This window comes from Homalodisca vitripennis, chromosome 2 (genome assembly GCF_021130785.1).
Source record: "Homalodisca vitripennis isolate AUS2020 chromosome 2, UT_GWSS_2.1, whole genome shotgun sequence".
Classification (NCBI taxonomy): domain Eukaryota; kingdom Metazoa; phylum Arthropoda; class Insecta; order Hemiptera; family Cicadellidae; genus Homalodisca; species Homalodisca vitripennis.
This window is the reverse complement of record NC_060208.1, coordinates 107724275-107742245: the sequence shown is the minus strand read 5'-3', so window position 1 is coordinate 107742245 and position 17971 is coordinate 107724275. Positions and strand designations below refer to the sequence as shown.

The window sequence follows — 17971 nt, the reverse complement described above, 5'->3', positions numbered from 1 at the left end:
TTCCTCCCTTTACAATATATATTAGAGAAAGAATTTTAGGATTTTTCATATGGAAAAATGATATCATTAAAACATTTCAAAAAAATAACAGGATTTCGGACATTTGCAATTCTTGTTGGTTATAAAATTTAAACTTTGGCAAATATAATGAATCTTTGTACCAGTTCAGGATCTAAGACTCGACTACAGTGAAAAGAAACTGCAATGGAAGTGAAAGAAATAACAAATGTACCTTTCAATACCAGCCTAGAAAACTGTTCTGGGTTAGGAATGTCCAGAGCTAAACATGACAGGAACATTAGCACAGTGTACAAGAACAATCTTATCCAAAAGACAAAAGTGGAAGGACACCTGAAGGTGTGAGATATACCAGGCTGGGAGCTTGTGGCAGGTGGTCACAGGAGATGGAGGAGCAATGTCGAGAATGCCATAACGCTCAAGGTGTTATTTGGCCACACTGTGTATAATGGTTGGAAATGTTTGAAATCGTGTTATAGTACATTTTAAACAAACTACAAATATTTTTTGAGTATAAGTAAATCTATTGGCCAAACACAGTTAATTTTGGCATGCATGTGTCTGACAAAAGACTTAACACGTGAAGGTATTAATTTTCTTGTCAATAAAATCTTAAATTTTGTCCAATTTAAAAAATAGTATAAAAGATGTAATTTCACTAATTGGGTCTTTAAGTTTGTAATGGAAAAACTGTCTGATGGCTCAGTTCAACTTTTAATAGTTTGTACAACACTTTAATAGGCAGTGGTAGTTGTGTCTTGTGTACAGAAGATAAGGAATCATGTACGAGTAATCCTTTTCTTAATCTCTAAGAAATGAATAACTATGAGCAGCAAGTCTTATACTCTCTCTGCTGCCTTTTTGGTGATCATTGAGATGATTAATTTTAGTTTAAAAGAGCTGTTTTATTCTGTGTTCTATATGTACCAATAGATTTTCGAGAACTAGAAACTTGATTTAGAGTCATTGCTCAGTGGTTCTAACAATTTCCACATCACTAATTAGAATAAACAAGCACAACTGAAATGATCTCAACATTAATTGTTTGCAAAGTACTAGCAGTTCACTGGTTCATATAGATCTGTTAATGTTCTTGTGCTACAGGCAAGCGGGGGCGTATCTCTGACGTGTTTGACACAAGAGGAGAGTTGGTGCGTTCTCTTTCACAACCTGAGTACCTAAATACTGCAGCAGTACAGGACCAGAGCAGCATCTTCGACCGTCCCGGCTTTGGCAGTGTGGCCTTCCGCCCCAGGTACTATATAAGCATGTGCATATAGTACTTCTAAGTTGTTTATATCTCAAGGTGATGTAGTGAATTCAGGTAACTTATCTGAAATTTAAATTGTCTTTGAATAGGTGTTAATAGATAATTATTTATTATCTAATGTCAGAATATTTTTAAGTAACTCCATCTTTATGGATATGAAATTTTTTTTCTGTCAAGCATAAAAAATTCAGGGCTGTTTTATTTTTATTGTTTAAAAGTACAGAAATCCAAAAAGCATGCAATCGTAAATATCCACTGGTAATGGTGGATATCAAACAATCATTACCTAACTCTTATAAGTAATTTATAAGGTTATTTGTTTACTGTATGAATAGAATCAGTCCTAGAACTGAGCCTTGGAGTATACGTCTGGTAATGAATAGTGGAAGTTATCTGGTTCAATAAGTGGCGTTGTTTACTGTTTGTACTAGTAAGGATAAACAGATTTTTTGACTCTAGGTAAAACTTAGCGTAGCCTTTGATAGAAGTTTTTAGAGCCGATATTTGTATTATGTAGATAAATTGTGTTGCAGAAACCACCTGGCAGGAACTATGAGTGGGGGAGGGGGAGGTGACAAGGAGGGAGTGGGGGAAGGCAGCAGTATCGGAAGTGCAGGAAGTCTGGCCACACGCAACCATGGAGAGCTCAGCTGGGAGAGTGATGGTTAGTCTGACCTGGGCACGTGTTTGTTTCATTTATTACAATGAATCCAAAATGTATACATGCAAATACCAATCTAACCATTTCAGAAATGTAATAGATCAACCATGCTTCTACTTAGAACATAATAATTGGTACTTAACTATATTATAAAACAAAAATGGGTATATTGAATAGTAATGAGTTATGATTTATAAATAGAGATTGCAAACTGCTCATCAGCCTGACTTTGCCTAAAATATGTCAAACAATTTAAGTCATAATTATATTTAGTCATGAATTAATAACGGTACCATAACAGCAAATGTTGGTTTCTTGATATTAGGTCATTCAGTTACCAGAAATTTCATTTGTATACAAAAATATGTTGTTTGTTCTCCATTGCTTACTAGAAAATACACCATACACCAAGAAGTAGTACATCTTTCATTCCCATGTCCGGTAGCAAATCCGTGTCTTCCAGCATCTTCAGTAACCACACACTGAGAGAGCAATTTTGGAGCATCACAACGTAATTAAATGTTTGTTTAGTTTACAAATTTTTCATCCACAACATTCACAGACAATTTCTTATTTTGTACTAAATTGTGACTTGTATGTAAAAATGGCGTTCTACATGTTAAGGCAGAAATATTGCCAGATACATTATTGCTTGATTTATTATTTTTTGAGCTACAGAATTTTTATGGTACTATTCAGCCTCATCTAGTTCATAATAATGTCATAATTTATCTACTAAATTCGAAACAACCACGATAATGTTATGCAATTAAATTTTTTTTGTTAAAAGTTAGCTGTACTGGTATCTTGATTTAGTTTCATAAAAACAATTTTGAACTTCAAACCCTTTTATAAGAGTATTTTATGTAGTTAGCATTGTGGGGGATGTCTCATTTTAAACATATAATTAAATAGCCATAATTAACGAGTTTTAGTTTTTTGGAAAATTTTTATTGGTTCATCAGAAAAAATCTCAAACATTTTTGTACTTCATCCTTTGGATATTCAAAAAGTTTATACTTAACTAGAAAAAATAAAAAGTATTTGAATGTGTATTAATCATATCTTTGAAATAAGATATCTCCCATAATTCTGTGGCCAAAAATTAGGGTGTAAAAGTATTAACAAGTTTAACATTGTTCTTATGGAGTAAAACTTAATATTATTTCACTACAGCAAACTTGAAATCCAATTGTACTGAAATATGAAACAATTTGTGTATTAATCAATATTGTGTATCCATATAGACCAGTAATTACACTCAGATGAAACCTATCAAAAAAGGTGAATGGAATCCAGATAAATTACTGCACTATTTCACTTTTATCATCTTTTTTGAATACTTTTGTAATTACATAACTTTTTTAAATAAAATATTTGTGTAATAAACATTTGGATTCTATATAAAAATAAATTCATTTTCAAATTATCTCATTATTTTGTGAGTTTTTCATTATGTTGGAGTTACCCAGGAAGTAACTGCCTTTTGTGCATAGTACAGGAAGTAGTTTGGGTAGCAGTGTTGACATCAGTGTGTTCACTACCCTCTTAACTGTGTAAGGCAGAGAATATTGTACATTAAAATGTTGTCCAGTTATAACCCTTTGTCATTGAAACAATTACAGTTTACAGTTTCATTATTTTATAATACTTTAAACTTTAAAAGTGATATGGTGGTTGTTAGTCCAAGGTACAAAGGATTTTTTAAGTCCTCACAAAAATGTTTATTTACTCGCCGCAGAAATCTCAGCCTACAAAGTGTGGGGTAATTCCTGGGATTAAAGGTCACAGGTGATATAAATAATAAAACAACAAGAGCTTTAGATAGGCAAGTCTTGTTAGGACAGCCTACATATACTAGAATACTGGTAATAAGCGTAAAAATCTATCTCTCTATAAAAATATACATACATATTCCTATATTATAACACCACTAGAATATACAATTAGTTCTAGGGTTAGCTAGCAATTAGCCTAGCCTAATTACAAAACTAGTTTCTATAGCTCACATGCTTATTCTAATTTCCAGTTGCAGTTATACCAGCAGGTTCACACCAGCTACAACAGTTTTATTAAACAAGCTCACGCCAGCCACAACAATTTTATTAAACAGGCTCACGCCAGCCACAACAATTTTATTAAACAGGCTCATGCCAGCCACAATAATTTTATTAAACAGGCTCACTCCAGCCAAAACAATTTTATTAAACAAGCTCACGCCAGCCACAACGATTTTATTAAACAAGCTCACGCCAGCCACAACAATTTTATTAAACAAGCTCACGCCAGCCACAACAATTTTATTAAACAAGCTCACGCCAGCCACAACAATTTTATTAAACAAGCTCACGCCAGCCACAACAATTTTATTAAACAAGCTCACGCCAGCCACAACAATTTTATTAAACAAGCTCACGCCAGCCACAACAATTTTATTAAACAGGCTCATGCCAGCCACAATAATTTTATTAAACAGGCTCACGCCAGCCACAACAATTTTATTAAACAAGCTCACGCCAGCCACAACGATTTTATTAAACAAGCTCACGCCAGCCACAACAATTTTATTAAACAAGCTCACGCCAGCCACAACAATTTTATTAAACAGGCTCATGCCAGCCACAATAATTTTATTAAACAGGCTCACGCCAGCCAAAACAATTTTATTAAACAAGCTCACGCCAGCCACAACGATTTTATTAAACAGGCTCACGCCAGCCACAACACTTATTAAACAGGCTCACTTTTTTTTAAGGAGAGGCCGATCCCCTTTTAAGCCTTATTCTGTCCGCCCTCATGGGCCACTGGCCTGTGCGAGGATCTTATCAAACAGAATAAGGGGGAGAGCCGATACAGCACAAGGTCAATGGTACTGATAAAAAGTGCAATGGTCACAGACAGGATTTGATCCTGTATTATATCTAACTCAGACCCAAAGTCCCAACGACTTAGACTGCTCGGCCATTGGCACTCCCTAAAATAAGATTCTTCATCCTAATATTGTCTTGTGTAATCTTCACTGGTATTCCATTTCTCCATTTCCTGTCTAAACAGCTAGACACTCGGATCAGCTGGCCATGGCCTGCCAATCCGGTTACCACTGCTGCTTGCACTGCCATTGCCTACAGTAGCATTGCTTCACCAGGCCAATAGCCCAAGATGCTTAGCTTTTTCTGCAAAGTTTGTCAAGTGACAAAGAGATAATACAAATATAGTCTAAATATAACCTGAATACTCACCAGCGATGCTGTTACTTTGACTTTTCACTAACTTATCAAACCAGCCTTGTACAATTTGATTCATGGTATGCTTTTATATACAAACACTACAGCTAAGGCAAAATCAATACAGTAGAACCCCTCATATCCGGCCTCAGTTTTACCGCATCTCGGTTTATCTGGCTACTTCCCGGAAGCCAATATCAAAATTTATTTCCCACGGCTTACAGACGTGCAGTTACACGCACTAGTCTCCCACGACTCGTGCGTTATCTTGGTGTATCTGTTTGTTTACATTTTCTTGTGTTTACTTTTCAGTAGCTGTGTTGTTCTCAGTTGAGCTAGTAGGCTTAACCTCTAAACAGTTTGTTGATTATTTTTAGTGCGGTTAGTACAGTACAGTACAATTGTTTTGTTTCGTCAAGTGTTGTGTATTGTGTTGCAGTATCGTTTTTATGTACAGTATTGAAAAAGGAAAAATTAGTGCGCCAAAACGAAAACGTAACGTGGTGACAGTGAAACAAAAACTTAACGCGATCGAACGAATTGATAAAGGCGAATCAGTGGCCAAAATATCTAGTGAACTAAACGTGGGAAAGAGCACGGTTAATGACTGGCGTCGTAATCGAAAAACTTTGATGGACTGTTGTACACAAATAAAGAGTGAAAAGGTTTTATCCAAACGGCGGTATTTGAGAAAACCTTGCAATGAGATGGTTGATGACGCTTTGTGGCTTTGGTTTTTACAAGAGAGAAGAAGGGGCACTCCTATTTCAGGACCAGTTTTAAAAGAGAAGGCTATGATTTTACATACAAAATTGGGAGTAAACACTGAGTTCGTAGCCAGTAATGGCTGGCTACACCGCTGGAAAAAAAGACATGGAGTTACATTTGTAAATATTTACGCCGAGAAAATGTCAGCAGATGCACCATCGGCTAGTGAATTTGTGGTCAAACTGAAAAAGATGATACAACAAGAGAAGCTTGTCCCAGATCAGGTCTATAAAATCGACGTGACCGGGCTGAATTTCAAACGTTTGCCACAAAAGACATTCTCTGTTGGGGATTCAAGTTCAGCTTCAGGGTTTAAACTAAACAAAGAGCGTATAATGTTTGCCCTGTGTTCAAATGCATCTGGGGAGCATAAACTCCCACTTTTAGTCATCAGTAAATCCAAGAAACCCAGAGCCTTCAAACACATTAATATTTCTTCTCTTCCTGTGGTTTATCGTGCCCAGAAGTCAGCGTGGATGGACTCATACATCTTTATTGACTGGTTCGTAAACGAATTCATTCCTAAAGTCAAGAAATTCTTAAAGGAGTATAAGTTGCCAGAAAAAGCTATTTTAGTGCTTGATAACGCTGGAACCCATCCCCATGAACTAGAGTGTGAAGATGCTCCCGGAATAAAATTGTTTTTTCTACCTGCCAATGTCACAAGTCTTATCCAACCTATGGACCAGGGTGTAATCGAATGTATGAGAAGGCGATATCGGCGCAAACTTCTGTCTGAGATTTTAGGAAAAATGGACACTGACGGTGTGGATCTCGTCTCGGCTCTGAAGCAAATTAACGTAAAGGATGTTATCTACATGACTGCTGAATCATATGATGAAATCCCCAGTACAAAATTTGTCAAGTCTTGGCGGAAGGCCTGGCCAGATATTGAGAAATTGGTCAATGGCACAGTCAATGAAGATTTGATCCAGGTAGCAGATGAGCAGCAAGAGAATTGTAATGCAGAACTTATAAATGACCTGACGAAGTTAGCATTAACTGGCGGTGAAGAAATCTTAAATCAAGATGTTCAGGAATGGGTAACTGGTGATAATGATTTGGAAAACGAATATCTAAGTGATGAAAAAATCGTGCAGAGTGTTGTAGAAGAGTATGAAAATGAAGAAGCAGAAATCTGAATTCACAATATGTACTGTATTTTTATGTTAATTATTTAACCACTTTTTCTTATACAATAAATTTTTGATTCGTTTTACAAATGTGTGTATTTTTATAAAAAATAATTCCAAAAGAGACTTCAACACTTCTTTTGATTATATTTATTAATTACATATTATTATTAGGTATAAATTATCGTTTTTATAATAGGTTGGTTTATCCGGCCGAATCGTTATCCGGCCATGGCCTCGGTCCCGTGGTGGCCGGTTATGAGGGGTTCTACTGTACATCTAATCTGCACGGTTCAAAGTTTACTTGTAAACTGCTGTCTATGAGCCAGAAGCGATCACGCAAACCTAAGTAAGCATATTTATAATGCCATCAGTGTCCTGCAGTGCACATACTAGCTATATTTTCACAACATATTTGGTAAGAAATTGTAAAATTTCAGGTTTTTCCACTGGCCGACAGTACAGGAAAACTCAGTTTACATAACTTAATAGTTTCGGAATTCATATCAAGATAAAAGTATCCTACCTACTCTCACAACCTTGCTGTAGTTGTTTAGTATAAACTTCTAATTTTGTGTTTTAACCTTGTATTTAATCTTTTATGTTGTGTTTTCAGAGGAGAATGTAGGACCCTGGGCCAGTTTGCAGAGGTTTCTGGTGGCGGCAGGTGTGGCGGACTATACCTCACAACTGGTGGGACAGAGGGTGGACCTAGAGGCAGTCATGATGTTGTCGGACCAAGATCTGGTGACACTGGGACTGCCACTAGGACCTCGTCGGAAACTCCTCAATGCTATACAGGAGCGACGCAGAGCTCTGACATCTCCAGGAGAGATTCAGGACAGCTGGTTGTAGCAGGTATATCATCACAATCAATCTATTGTGTTGTTGTAGAGTTGTTGATAAATCATTAAAGTAAGCTATTGCCAAATTCCATATCATTCTAACTTTTTTAAGATAAAAAAATTGTATAGAAAATAAATTTTTCATCTTCAGATCTTATTCCATACCTCTTTGAAATATTTTTTTGGGTCTCATTTTTTTACAAACGTTCTAATCTTTTGTGTCCGTTCCTTAACAAATAAGCTTTATTTATTAACTGTTAATAAACTGAAACCAGTCCCACAATGGGAGAATCACAGTGGTCAGACCTAAAATTCGTAGCAGCCTTTTTTCAAAAGTTCATAAAAAATATTGTTTGTAACGTATTTACGAGAGCTGTTCAGATAATACTACGAAAAATAATTCGCTGAGTGTTTTGATTTATCAACAGATTTTGAGGGAGCTAACGATTACAAACTTTAGGTAGCCAAACCTTTCTGTCACTATCTCTTACAACACAGTCCTGGATATTTACGATTCATATTCCAAATGGCTGACTGACTAGTCTGTGTGAAGTGGCTCCCAGTATAAGTGCATCTAAGTGTCTAATTCCCCAACATATAATCACTCGCTTGTACGGAATATAATCTGTTTTCTGTAAGTCCATTTCTACTTTAACAAAAAACAAAACCAAGAGGAATTAATAATATCAGTACAAGAATATATCACTCATTCTAAAATTCTCGAAAAACTGACCTCGTTCTTGATCTGAGGCAAAACAATTAAAAATTAACAATCAAGATTAACTTGACTTCACTGGCTTATACAAAGATTCATTTTCCTCAGAAAACTTATTTGAATATAATATGAATGGTTTTAAAGTATTATAAAGAATAAAGTTATAAGTAATATATAAGTGAACTTATGGCAGCAATGAAGGTCCAACAATAGTGTGAACAACTGCTGACATCGACAGCCCAGTATAATAGTGTGAGCCCATTTGCCACAACTCTACCTCACACAGCTGGCCACAATAAATACCTTACTACAGTACAATACTGTAACATATACATCCTCACTTGTTTACAATTATTTTGTTGACAAGTAAATTTATATCCCTTTTACAAACCAACACCATTTCAACCACATGACTTATAACTGACTGCAAAATGCCTGCTAGGTATTCTTGTGGTACATGCAATATTGGAGTTAAGTACTCTGGTATAAAATTCACAGGCTTATGTAGAAAATGGTATCATGCTGTATGTCAAAATATTGTTGGAAAACATGAAAAGATTGTCCAACCATACAGGGTCTGTATAATAAGTAACCGGACTGAGCCTGCCTCGCTCCGTCAAAGCGTCTGCTAACCGGTATCTGGTGCTGTAGTGGTGGTGGGGGGGTCTAGTGAAAGGGAACCGGGCTGCAGCAGTTGCCTCCAAGCGCTTGGAAAGTTAGTATCGAGCGAGAGCGGAGTGCATGTTCAGTTACCCCGTCGGAGTGAAAATGGAGAGTACGATCGAGCAACGTTTTAGCATTAAATTTTGTGTCAAACTCAAGAAAACGGCCACGGAAACTCTTCAAATGATTCAAGAGGCTTACGGTGAGGATGCTCTGTCCAGAACTCAGGTGTTTCAGTGGCACAAAAATTTCCGGGAGAGCCGCGATGACGTCCATGACAAACAGCGCGTCGGTCCTCCATCAACGAGTCACACGGACACAAATGTGCAAAAAGTGCGTGATGTGTTGAACAGTGATCGTCGTCTGAGCATTCGTCAAACTGTAAACTGCCAGTACTACAGAGAGGTGCTCCGTCGACTAACCGCCCGGGTTCACCAAGTCCGTCCGGAGATTGCCGATTCGTGGATTCTCCATCACGACAATGCACCGTTGAACACCTGCCTGCTCGTCACCGAACAGTTGGCAAAACAGTTGAGGGCACCGTTGTCACAGCCTCCTTACAGCCCGGATATGGCACCACCGGACTTCTTTCTGTTCCCCAAGATCAAGAGACACCTTAAGGGGACGCGGTTCGGGACTCTGGAAAACGTTCAACGTGCTACGACAAGGGCTCTAGACAACATCGAGGTTGCCGACTTCCAGGGAGCGTTCAGGGATTGGAAAATACGGTATCAGCGTGTTATCGACTCCAATGGGGACTACTTTGAAGATTTCTAAAGAAAAATAAAATTGTACATATTTTGCCAATAAAAAATTTCCTGAAGTCAGTCCGGTTACTTATTATACAGACCCTGTATAATTGAAAATTGGCAATGCATTGAATGCAGGGTGATCAAACTCCAGGCTCTTCTTCAAGCCATGGAATAGTTGATCTGGTAAAAACTAATAGCTCAGATACCACTCAGGACCTGGAAATGAGTCATCGAAAATAATTTTCTAGAGAATTCCAATACTCAAGAGGATGAGCTACAGATGGCTGCCAAAATTTGATCAGCATTATCATTATGAGAATATTATTATTAATATTATTATGAGAATTTAAAAGTAGAGATACTTGAGCTAAAATCAAAACTAATTGGTGTGGAGGGGAAATTGGAAGTGATGGAGAACAATAACAGTAAATATTTGACTAAAATAGAAAATCTATTACAATTTAATGCAGATATCCAAGCCCAATATGGTAAAGAGAAGAAATTCTGCATAGAAATCCAGAGTATTTTTGAGGACCATGATTTAAAATTGGATGATATCATTGTTAATTATGCAAAACAAATAACTAAATTGAACTAACTAAAAAACCAACTCTGGGTTGCAAGAGAAAATTAAAAGCAGTGAAATAACAAATAAGACCTATAGGGATTCAATTTCATATACGTCCTCTCCAGTCTAAGATGCCCAAGTAGCTGAGATTAATCACACAGCTCTACTTCTGGAAATGTCACACATGAACACCAAACTTGACAAAATGGCACTTACTATTAAAACATTAGTTCTAGGAGCCTGCAAAACATTTAGTAAAAACACTAATAATACTTTGACCTTGCCCATTACACACCAAACAGAAACATTTCATTACAGAATTTACTCACAATTTAGTAAACCACTCATCTAGTACAGTTCTTAAACTTGTAGACACTGTGAAGATACAGGGCAAAGGGGAGAAATTAGATCAAGTTAACAAATTATAAAATGTACACCAAATTTACTTTTTCCTAAACTGAGGCCACTCAAAAAATTCTGAAAAAACCTGTTCAATAAAACAAGTGAAGGCAAATTCTAAAACAAACCTGTTTAGAGTCCCACTTCAAGTCAAATAATACAAAACATCTTTAGAATATCTGCAACCTTTTTCAGTGACACAGGACATTTGCCCTGTAACTGACCAGAAGAGAGAGGGGGAGTCCTAAACCCTACATAAAAGAAGTTCTAATGTATGGTGTTGAACAATGTTTGACACAAGGTAGAGATCTTCATAACTACAACACTCAATATAGCACAAGATACCATGTCCCAGCTCACCATCTCTCCCAATATGAGAAGAAACCCTCTTACATTGGCATGAAGCAGCATAACCTACTGCCAGAGGAAATAAGACATCTCACAGAAGAAAGATTGGAGAATACCCTTACTGACTGGTTAATCAGCAATCCATTCTACTCAGTGGCTGAGTTCCATGAAAGAAGACAATGAACCACTACTTGAACAATTTTGTTTTCGTTTAAATTACCTGACACCATTTCAATACTTAATGTATTTGAAAATGAAGTGATTTTGTATTTGTATGAGAATTCATCACCAACTTCCAAGATAAGATAGAGGACTGTTGATTGTCATGAATCCTTGATTTTCTCAATGAGTTCATCAGTCACCACAGAGGGTCTGCCACTTCTTTCTTTGTCATGGATCTTTGTTCAGCTACTTTTAAAAAGTCTTATTTATTTACAGAACAACTTGTTCACTTATTACTTTCGGTGCATACACGATGGAAAGTTCTTTGTTAATTGCAGCCTCTGAATACTGCTTGGCTGTGAAAGATTGTGTGACAGCATGCACCTTACACATGGCTGTACTTTCTGTGTCAGAAGGCATCTCAAAAAACTACAGACAACTAACTAGCATTCATATTATCCTCACTTTACCATGACTGGATGTTTACTGACTAGAAGTGTGTGGTAACGCAACAATGGTTGTGTTATCTCCTCTACTTCCATACCGTCAGCAAACAAAGGTTATGTTCAGAATGGGCCTTGTATATGCATACTGGAATGAAAGTATAATTCTTTTGTGAAATATTTAGGAAAAATTTGTTTATGTCAAACATAGAACATATATTTCACTTATGGTCTCAACAACATGTATGCCTTTTATTTTAGATTAGACTCAAAATTATGAAATATTAAATTTTGCCCTGAAAATAAAATTTTCATAGAGCACATATTTTGCATGGAAGATGGATTATTAGTTAACGGAAACTTTATAAAAATTTACAAATTGCTAAAAATCTGGTAAATTTTTATGGTATACATTTCTTTTTAACACAAGGAAGAAACTTTGAAAAGATTCAGTAATTTTTAAAATATGTATGTGAAGTGTACCATAAAAATTATACAATAAAAATTACATTTTAAATTGTACATTGATTAGATATACATCTTGAGATACTAAAATTTTCAAAATTTTGTTTAATATTACAAACAAAACTTGGTACTATACTTACATTATTCTAGTTTAGTCATAATGTATTTGGTTTACTGTTTTGTTATCTTATATACAGTTCAGTAAACATTTTGTGATTGAGGACTATTTTTAGTAAATACCAACCATCGAGCAATGTCAAGCAAAATATTAACATAAAACCATGGCTGATCTATTGCACATTTAGGATTGTAAATTACATGAAATCTTTTGTAGATAAGTTTGGATATTGTTATGCATATTTAGCAGATTTTACAATGTTTTAGTTTATTAAATTGCATTTGCAAATATACTGATGCTATGCTGGAAATTTCCAACCCACCTACTTGAAGGATAAACACGTACTTCATTATTTACTGTTGTACTTTGTCTTCCTTTTACAATCTTGACCTCTGTTCTTCCCTCTTACTTCCATATTCATTATCACACCTCTTCATTGGCCTATCGCTTAGTCTTATGCCTGATCTTCCAAAATTGTTATCATCCTGTCCTTTGTCTGTTTTACAGATACCTTACAAAGTATAATTTGGTCTATCCTGCTGAGAAACTTCTTGTTAAGTGAATGTTTTTTTTTTTCAGACAGACAGGCCAGGTTCCAGAACTGAACACTATACGTTGATCCGTCCATTTTGTGATTGTGTGTTGCATTTTGTTTATCCAAAGAATTGATTTCTTATTTTCCTAGTCCAAGGACTTTTGTGCATTTTGTTATTATTTAGATTATAGTTATCAGAATATATTTTTAAATACTTGTAACATATCATTTAGGTAACATTGAAGGACCTTATCACCACACTTTGTCATGTAATTCTTTTCTATTTTTGCTCTAAAAGCTAAGCACTTATTTATCAATTTTTTACTGCTTATTTTTGTTGATTTTATTTTTTAGTTGTATATTATAATTTTATAAGTATGTATATTTTAAATGAAGTGTGCTGTAATCAACATGAAAGAAAATAAATTGTATTAGTGAAAATATTTTCTATCTGAGTGAAAATTAGTAACAAATATATCACGGTTACAGAAACTTTTTCATTTTTGTAGTAGTATTTATATAAACTATAAATTGTAATGACAATTGCTATTCAACCTGAAATTTTTGTCACTAACCCTTTGGAGACCTTCAGATCTGACTTTCATTTGCACTATATGTCTAATAGACGAACATCTGATCCGTAATTTAAATAAAAATAAAATATTATTTTTTAATAAGGTTAGCTTCTTTGTGTTATTTATTTATTAACTATTATACCGAAATATAACAGGTAGGTTGCATGCTAAAGTCTATAGTTCATTTCAACAGACTACATTTGTTACTAAGCTACATGTGAAATTGGCATATAATTGTACTCAATTTGTTTTATTAATTTATTTATTCTATGATTTTCTTGGTGTCATTGTGGTTACCCATAAGATCAATATAAAAATGTTTGTTAAAGTTCAGCCAAATTCCATGGAGTGACATGCACCAGCATATAACTCAATGTTGCTTGAAAAACAAATATGGCTTCATTCAATATTTCATGTCTATAGGTTATTTTGTTCTTGAGATATCATCCAGACAGAAAGACAGAAGTAAAATGTTTTCCAGCCTCTTGAATGATATGTTTTCATAACATTTACCCAACATCTTCAAACAATATACAGCCCAGTTTTGCTGACTGTGCGTATCTTGTTCTGTCCCAGTAATGTAATTATCTGATGATAACAGTTGGTTTTGTCTTATTACATTTTTTTGTGCCATTATATTCAAGTATGTAAACATTTGTGTTTTACTTTACAATGAGTAAGTGAAATTTGAGTGATCTACTACTCGTCGGTAACTTTTTTCTACTTAAGTCTAAATATTATGTAAGCAAACAATTAAAGAACACAATCTTTGTGTGGAAATAAAATTTTAAAGCATAATAATAAATAAAAATAATTGAAGAATATTAATTTTATATAGCCGAGGAGCTGGTAGTGTTTAAATTTTTCCAGTCTCTCGAGTAAGGCAATTTACAAAAAATGTAGTTTTACTTTGTAGTTAGTTAAAAAAAATTATAAACTCTGTCCAAATTCAGTTACTGGACTGAAAATTTAGAGATAATATAACCAAATAGTAGTAGATAAAGAAAACCCCAGATGGAGTCAATTTACAAAACTTGATTATTATACATTTTAATTTTATTTCCTACATTAAAATCCAATTTTTCAAAGTTTATAACATTTTGTGTCAAAAGGAATAAATCTGCAACCAAATTATCATCTAGCTATAAATGTCATAAAGTTCTCATCTTGGTAAAATTACATAAAATGCATCAAACGAGCCCTGTATTTTTGGCTAGTAAGCCTTATTTTTGAGTGGTCTCTAAAGGGTTAAGAATTTATGATCATTGCTGAAAACATATTGCATATGTGTATTATTTTTAATTTTGTGGGATAATAAAGCTTTCAAAGTTTGCTGTTTTTATGTAAACGAATTAAAGGAAAATCTCTGTAATCCAAGTAAGTAGGCTCTAGGAAATATGTTTTCCTACTAAATTTATGTTTTGTAACCACTGTACATAAATATATTTTACTTTGTTAACAGCACTGTTAAAGTTGAGAGAAAGTTGTCCAATTATAATTGTTTTGATTTTATGGATGACTTGATTTCCACTCTTCATTTCTAAATCACTCGATTCATGATAGTATTAATACTTCTTCCAGCTCTTTTTATTTGATTTTAATACCCATTTTTTTAATGTATTTAATACATTGAGAGAATTGGTTTTGCATCCATTAAGGCTCAGTTTGCTTTGCCACTATTATATTTAAATAAAGGTACTACACTTGCTACAGACAGTAACTCACTAAAACTAAGGCACCAAAGTTTTATGTTGATTCCCGATATTTGCAAAGTACAGATCCGACCGAAAACAGACATAAAATGCATCAAACGAGCCCTGTATTTTTGGTTGGTAAGCCTAATTTTTGAGTGGTCTCTAAAGGGTTAAGAATTTATGATCATTGCCGAAAACATAATGGTAGGTTAGATCACTATTTTTTATTTGTGTACAGTAAACATATTTAAAACCATTGTTAGGGAAGAAAACTACATTAGTAGCAAATAATTATAATCAAAACATTGTTTGAATATACCTGTCCAAAACTAATCATATCATCTCAAGTTTATGTATGAAAGCCAAAATTTGGGGTAGTTAGAAGATAACAATTTGAATTTTTTTGCTCATTGATCACAAAAAGGTGTCTTAGTCAAAGTGCTAAATATATAGTTGAAAAATGTACCTAGATATTGGAAAAAGACAAATAAATTTTTATGACTTTAATGTATAATTAAAAGTATCGGTGCTGTCATTGTAACAATGAACATTTATTTTTTATACAGTATATTACAAAACCTATAATTGTTATTTATTATAGTATTACTATAGGCAGCTCTTAGATTTTGTTTTAGCATTAATAAATATTTTTACATTGTCATAATGTTTATTCAGAAATGTAAATTTATGAAAAATAAATTTTTTACTTCTGATAAAGCTTTTTTCTCCCAGAAGGAATACTTTGACACTCACCTCAGTTTTCTCTAGCCACTGCCGCCATCCTTGTTTTGTTGTGAATTGCTGCATTTAGTAAATATTGTACACGTAAATATACTTGTGACAGGTCAAATTACGACATTTGAATATTCGCTGGGAATTGGCAGACTGTGACGTCAGTGAATCGGCAGACTGTAACGTCAGTGAATCACATGTTGTCGGAATTGAGATTTATTTAATTAATAACGGAGAAATATATTAAACTTTATACGGGAACAAATTTAATTAATTAAAATGAGTTATACATAACCAAAATTCGTGTTTTACAAAAGTACTAAATAAAATTACGCAGAAAAGCCAATTGTGGGATAAAATGACTTGCGTATTGATGACGTCAGAAAGCACATGTTGCTAAAAATTTAAATAAAAAAGCTTTAGAAAAATAATAAAAGAAAATAGAAAGACTTAAATTGATCAATTATAGTGAACGTGATAAATTTCGACAATCATAAGAAGTAATTAGGGATGGGATGTTGTGTTAGTGAACAAAAATCAAAGCAGAGTGAGTAGAATTAGACAGCATAATATAAAATAAATTGACGTCAAAGTCATTTGCTTTGTCTTTCATTGAGTATCCCATCTACAAGGAAATGTGGTAAGTAAGATAATAAGCTTTAAATTAAAGAATATTACTTTCAAAACTTATTTGATTCAAAGTGATTGGTAACAAAAGTGAATATTTTGTGAACTTTATTATGATATAAACAAACATATTGATCAGAACTTTCAATAGAGTGGTATTAAGTTTGAACCATTATTCAGCCTACTTAAAAAACCTGAGATGATGTAGACCCAGTGCTGGTGATATATAGCGTGTAGCCTATTTTCATTATTACAAACTACACTTTCAACAACACCACAGACATTGAAGTTTGATTGTTATTTAAATATCAACTTGGAATAATATGAGTTAGCCAACACAAAGCAAGTCACATAACCAATGAGGGGCAGCACACTTTGAATACCGATTGTGAGAAAATTGGGACAACAAACGGGGGCCTGGAACGTAGCAAAATCGTACAGCCAACTGGGGACTGGACCGTAGCAGAAGGGCGACCAAAGTGGATCGTAGCAGAATGACGCAGCCAACTTTGGGCAGATCTTGAGCATACTACTTTATCAACAAAATCAATCCAGGGATACTAGTCAAAGACGAATATCGCAAGTAATCAAGTAAGTAAATACTATTCTTAATTTCAGTTAAGTAAGACCAATAGCCCATCACTTTGTCACCCCAAACTTAAAGTGAGCATAGCAGCTATAATTTTAAAATATTTTCTAAACCCTGACTTAAAACAATCTGAAAAAGGCAATCCAAATGATGTAATAACTTTGGTTATAAAAAAAATATATGTAAACATATCTATGACTATAAATGTTGCTCATAAAAAAATGTCACAATGAATCATATTTCAGATTTCGCCTTCCTTCAAAATTTTGTTTTGATATTTATGTCTTCAATGTGACAAATTGCCATTCTATTACATATTTTTGAAATTTTAGCAAACCATATTTTCTAGCTTAACCATAAAAATTAGCAAGAAAAAATAAATATTAAAACATAGTTTTATTTGGATATTTACACTTGCTTGGCTTGTTTGTCAATGATAATTGCAGTTCTTGTGGTAGTCTTTTTCTATCTATGGCTTCTTGACTTAATTACTACAAGTATGCAGTATACAGAACTAGTGAAGGTATTAAACATAGCTGTTTTTTGTGACAAAAAATAAACCATTTTCTGTTTACAAATGCAACATAAAAAAATAAGTTTATAACTTTTAAGTGTTATTGTACTGAAAAACGCTTCAGAATTTGAAAGAAATTGATGTGCAACTTTT

General features: G+C 34.1%; 1 protein-coding gene across 1 annotated transcript in view; it reads left to right on the top strand.

Annotated features, from left to right (window-relative positions):
- Positions 1–16069, top strand: part of LOC124354537 (Usher syndrome type-1G protein) — a 43520-nt gene extending 27451 nt beyond the window's left edge. Inside the window, exons 7-10 of the mRNA XM_046805070.1 lie at positions 1123–1273; positions 1822–1952; positions 7691–7932; positions 13132–16069. Of these exons, the coding sequence (XP_046661026.1) occupies positions 1123–1273; positions 1822–1952; positions 7691–7929 (521 nt within the window). The 3' untranslated portion in view covers positions 7930–7932; positions 13132–16069. The remainder of the gene's footprint in view (positions 1–1122; positions 1274–1821; positions 1953–7690; positions 7933–13131) is intronic.
- The last annotated feature ends 1902 nt before the right edge of the window (positions 16070–17971 follow it).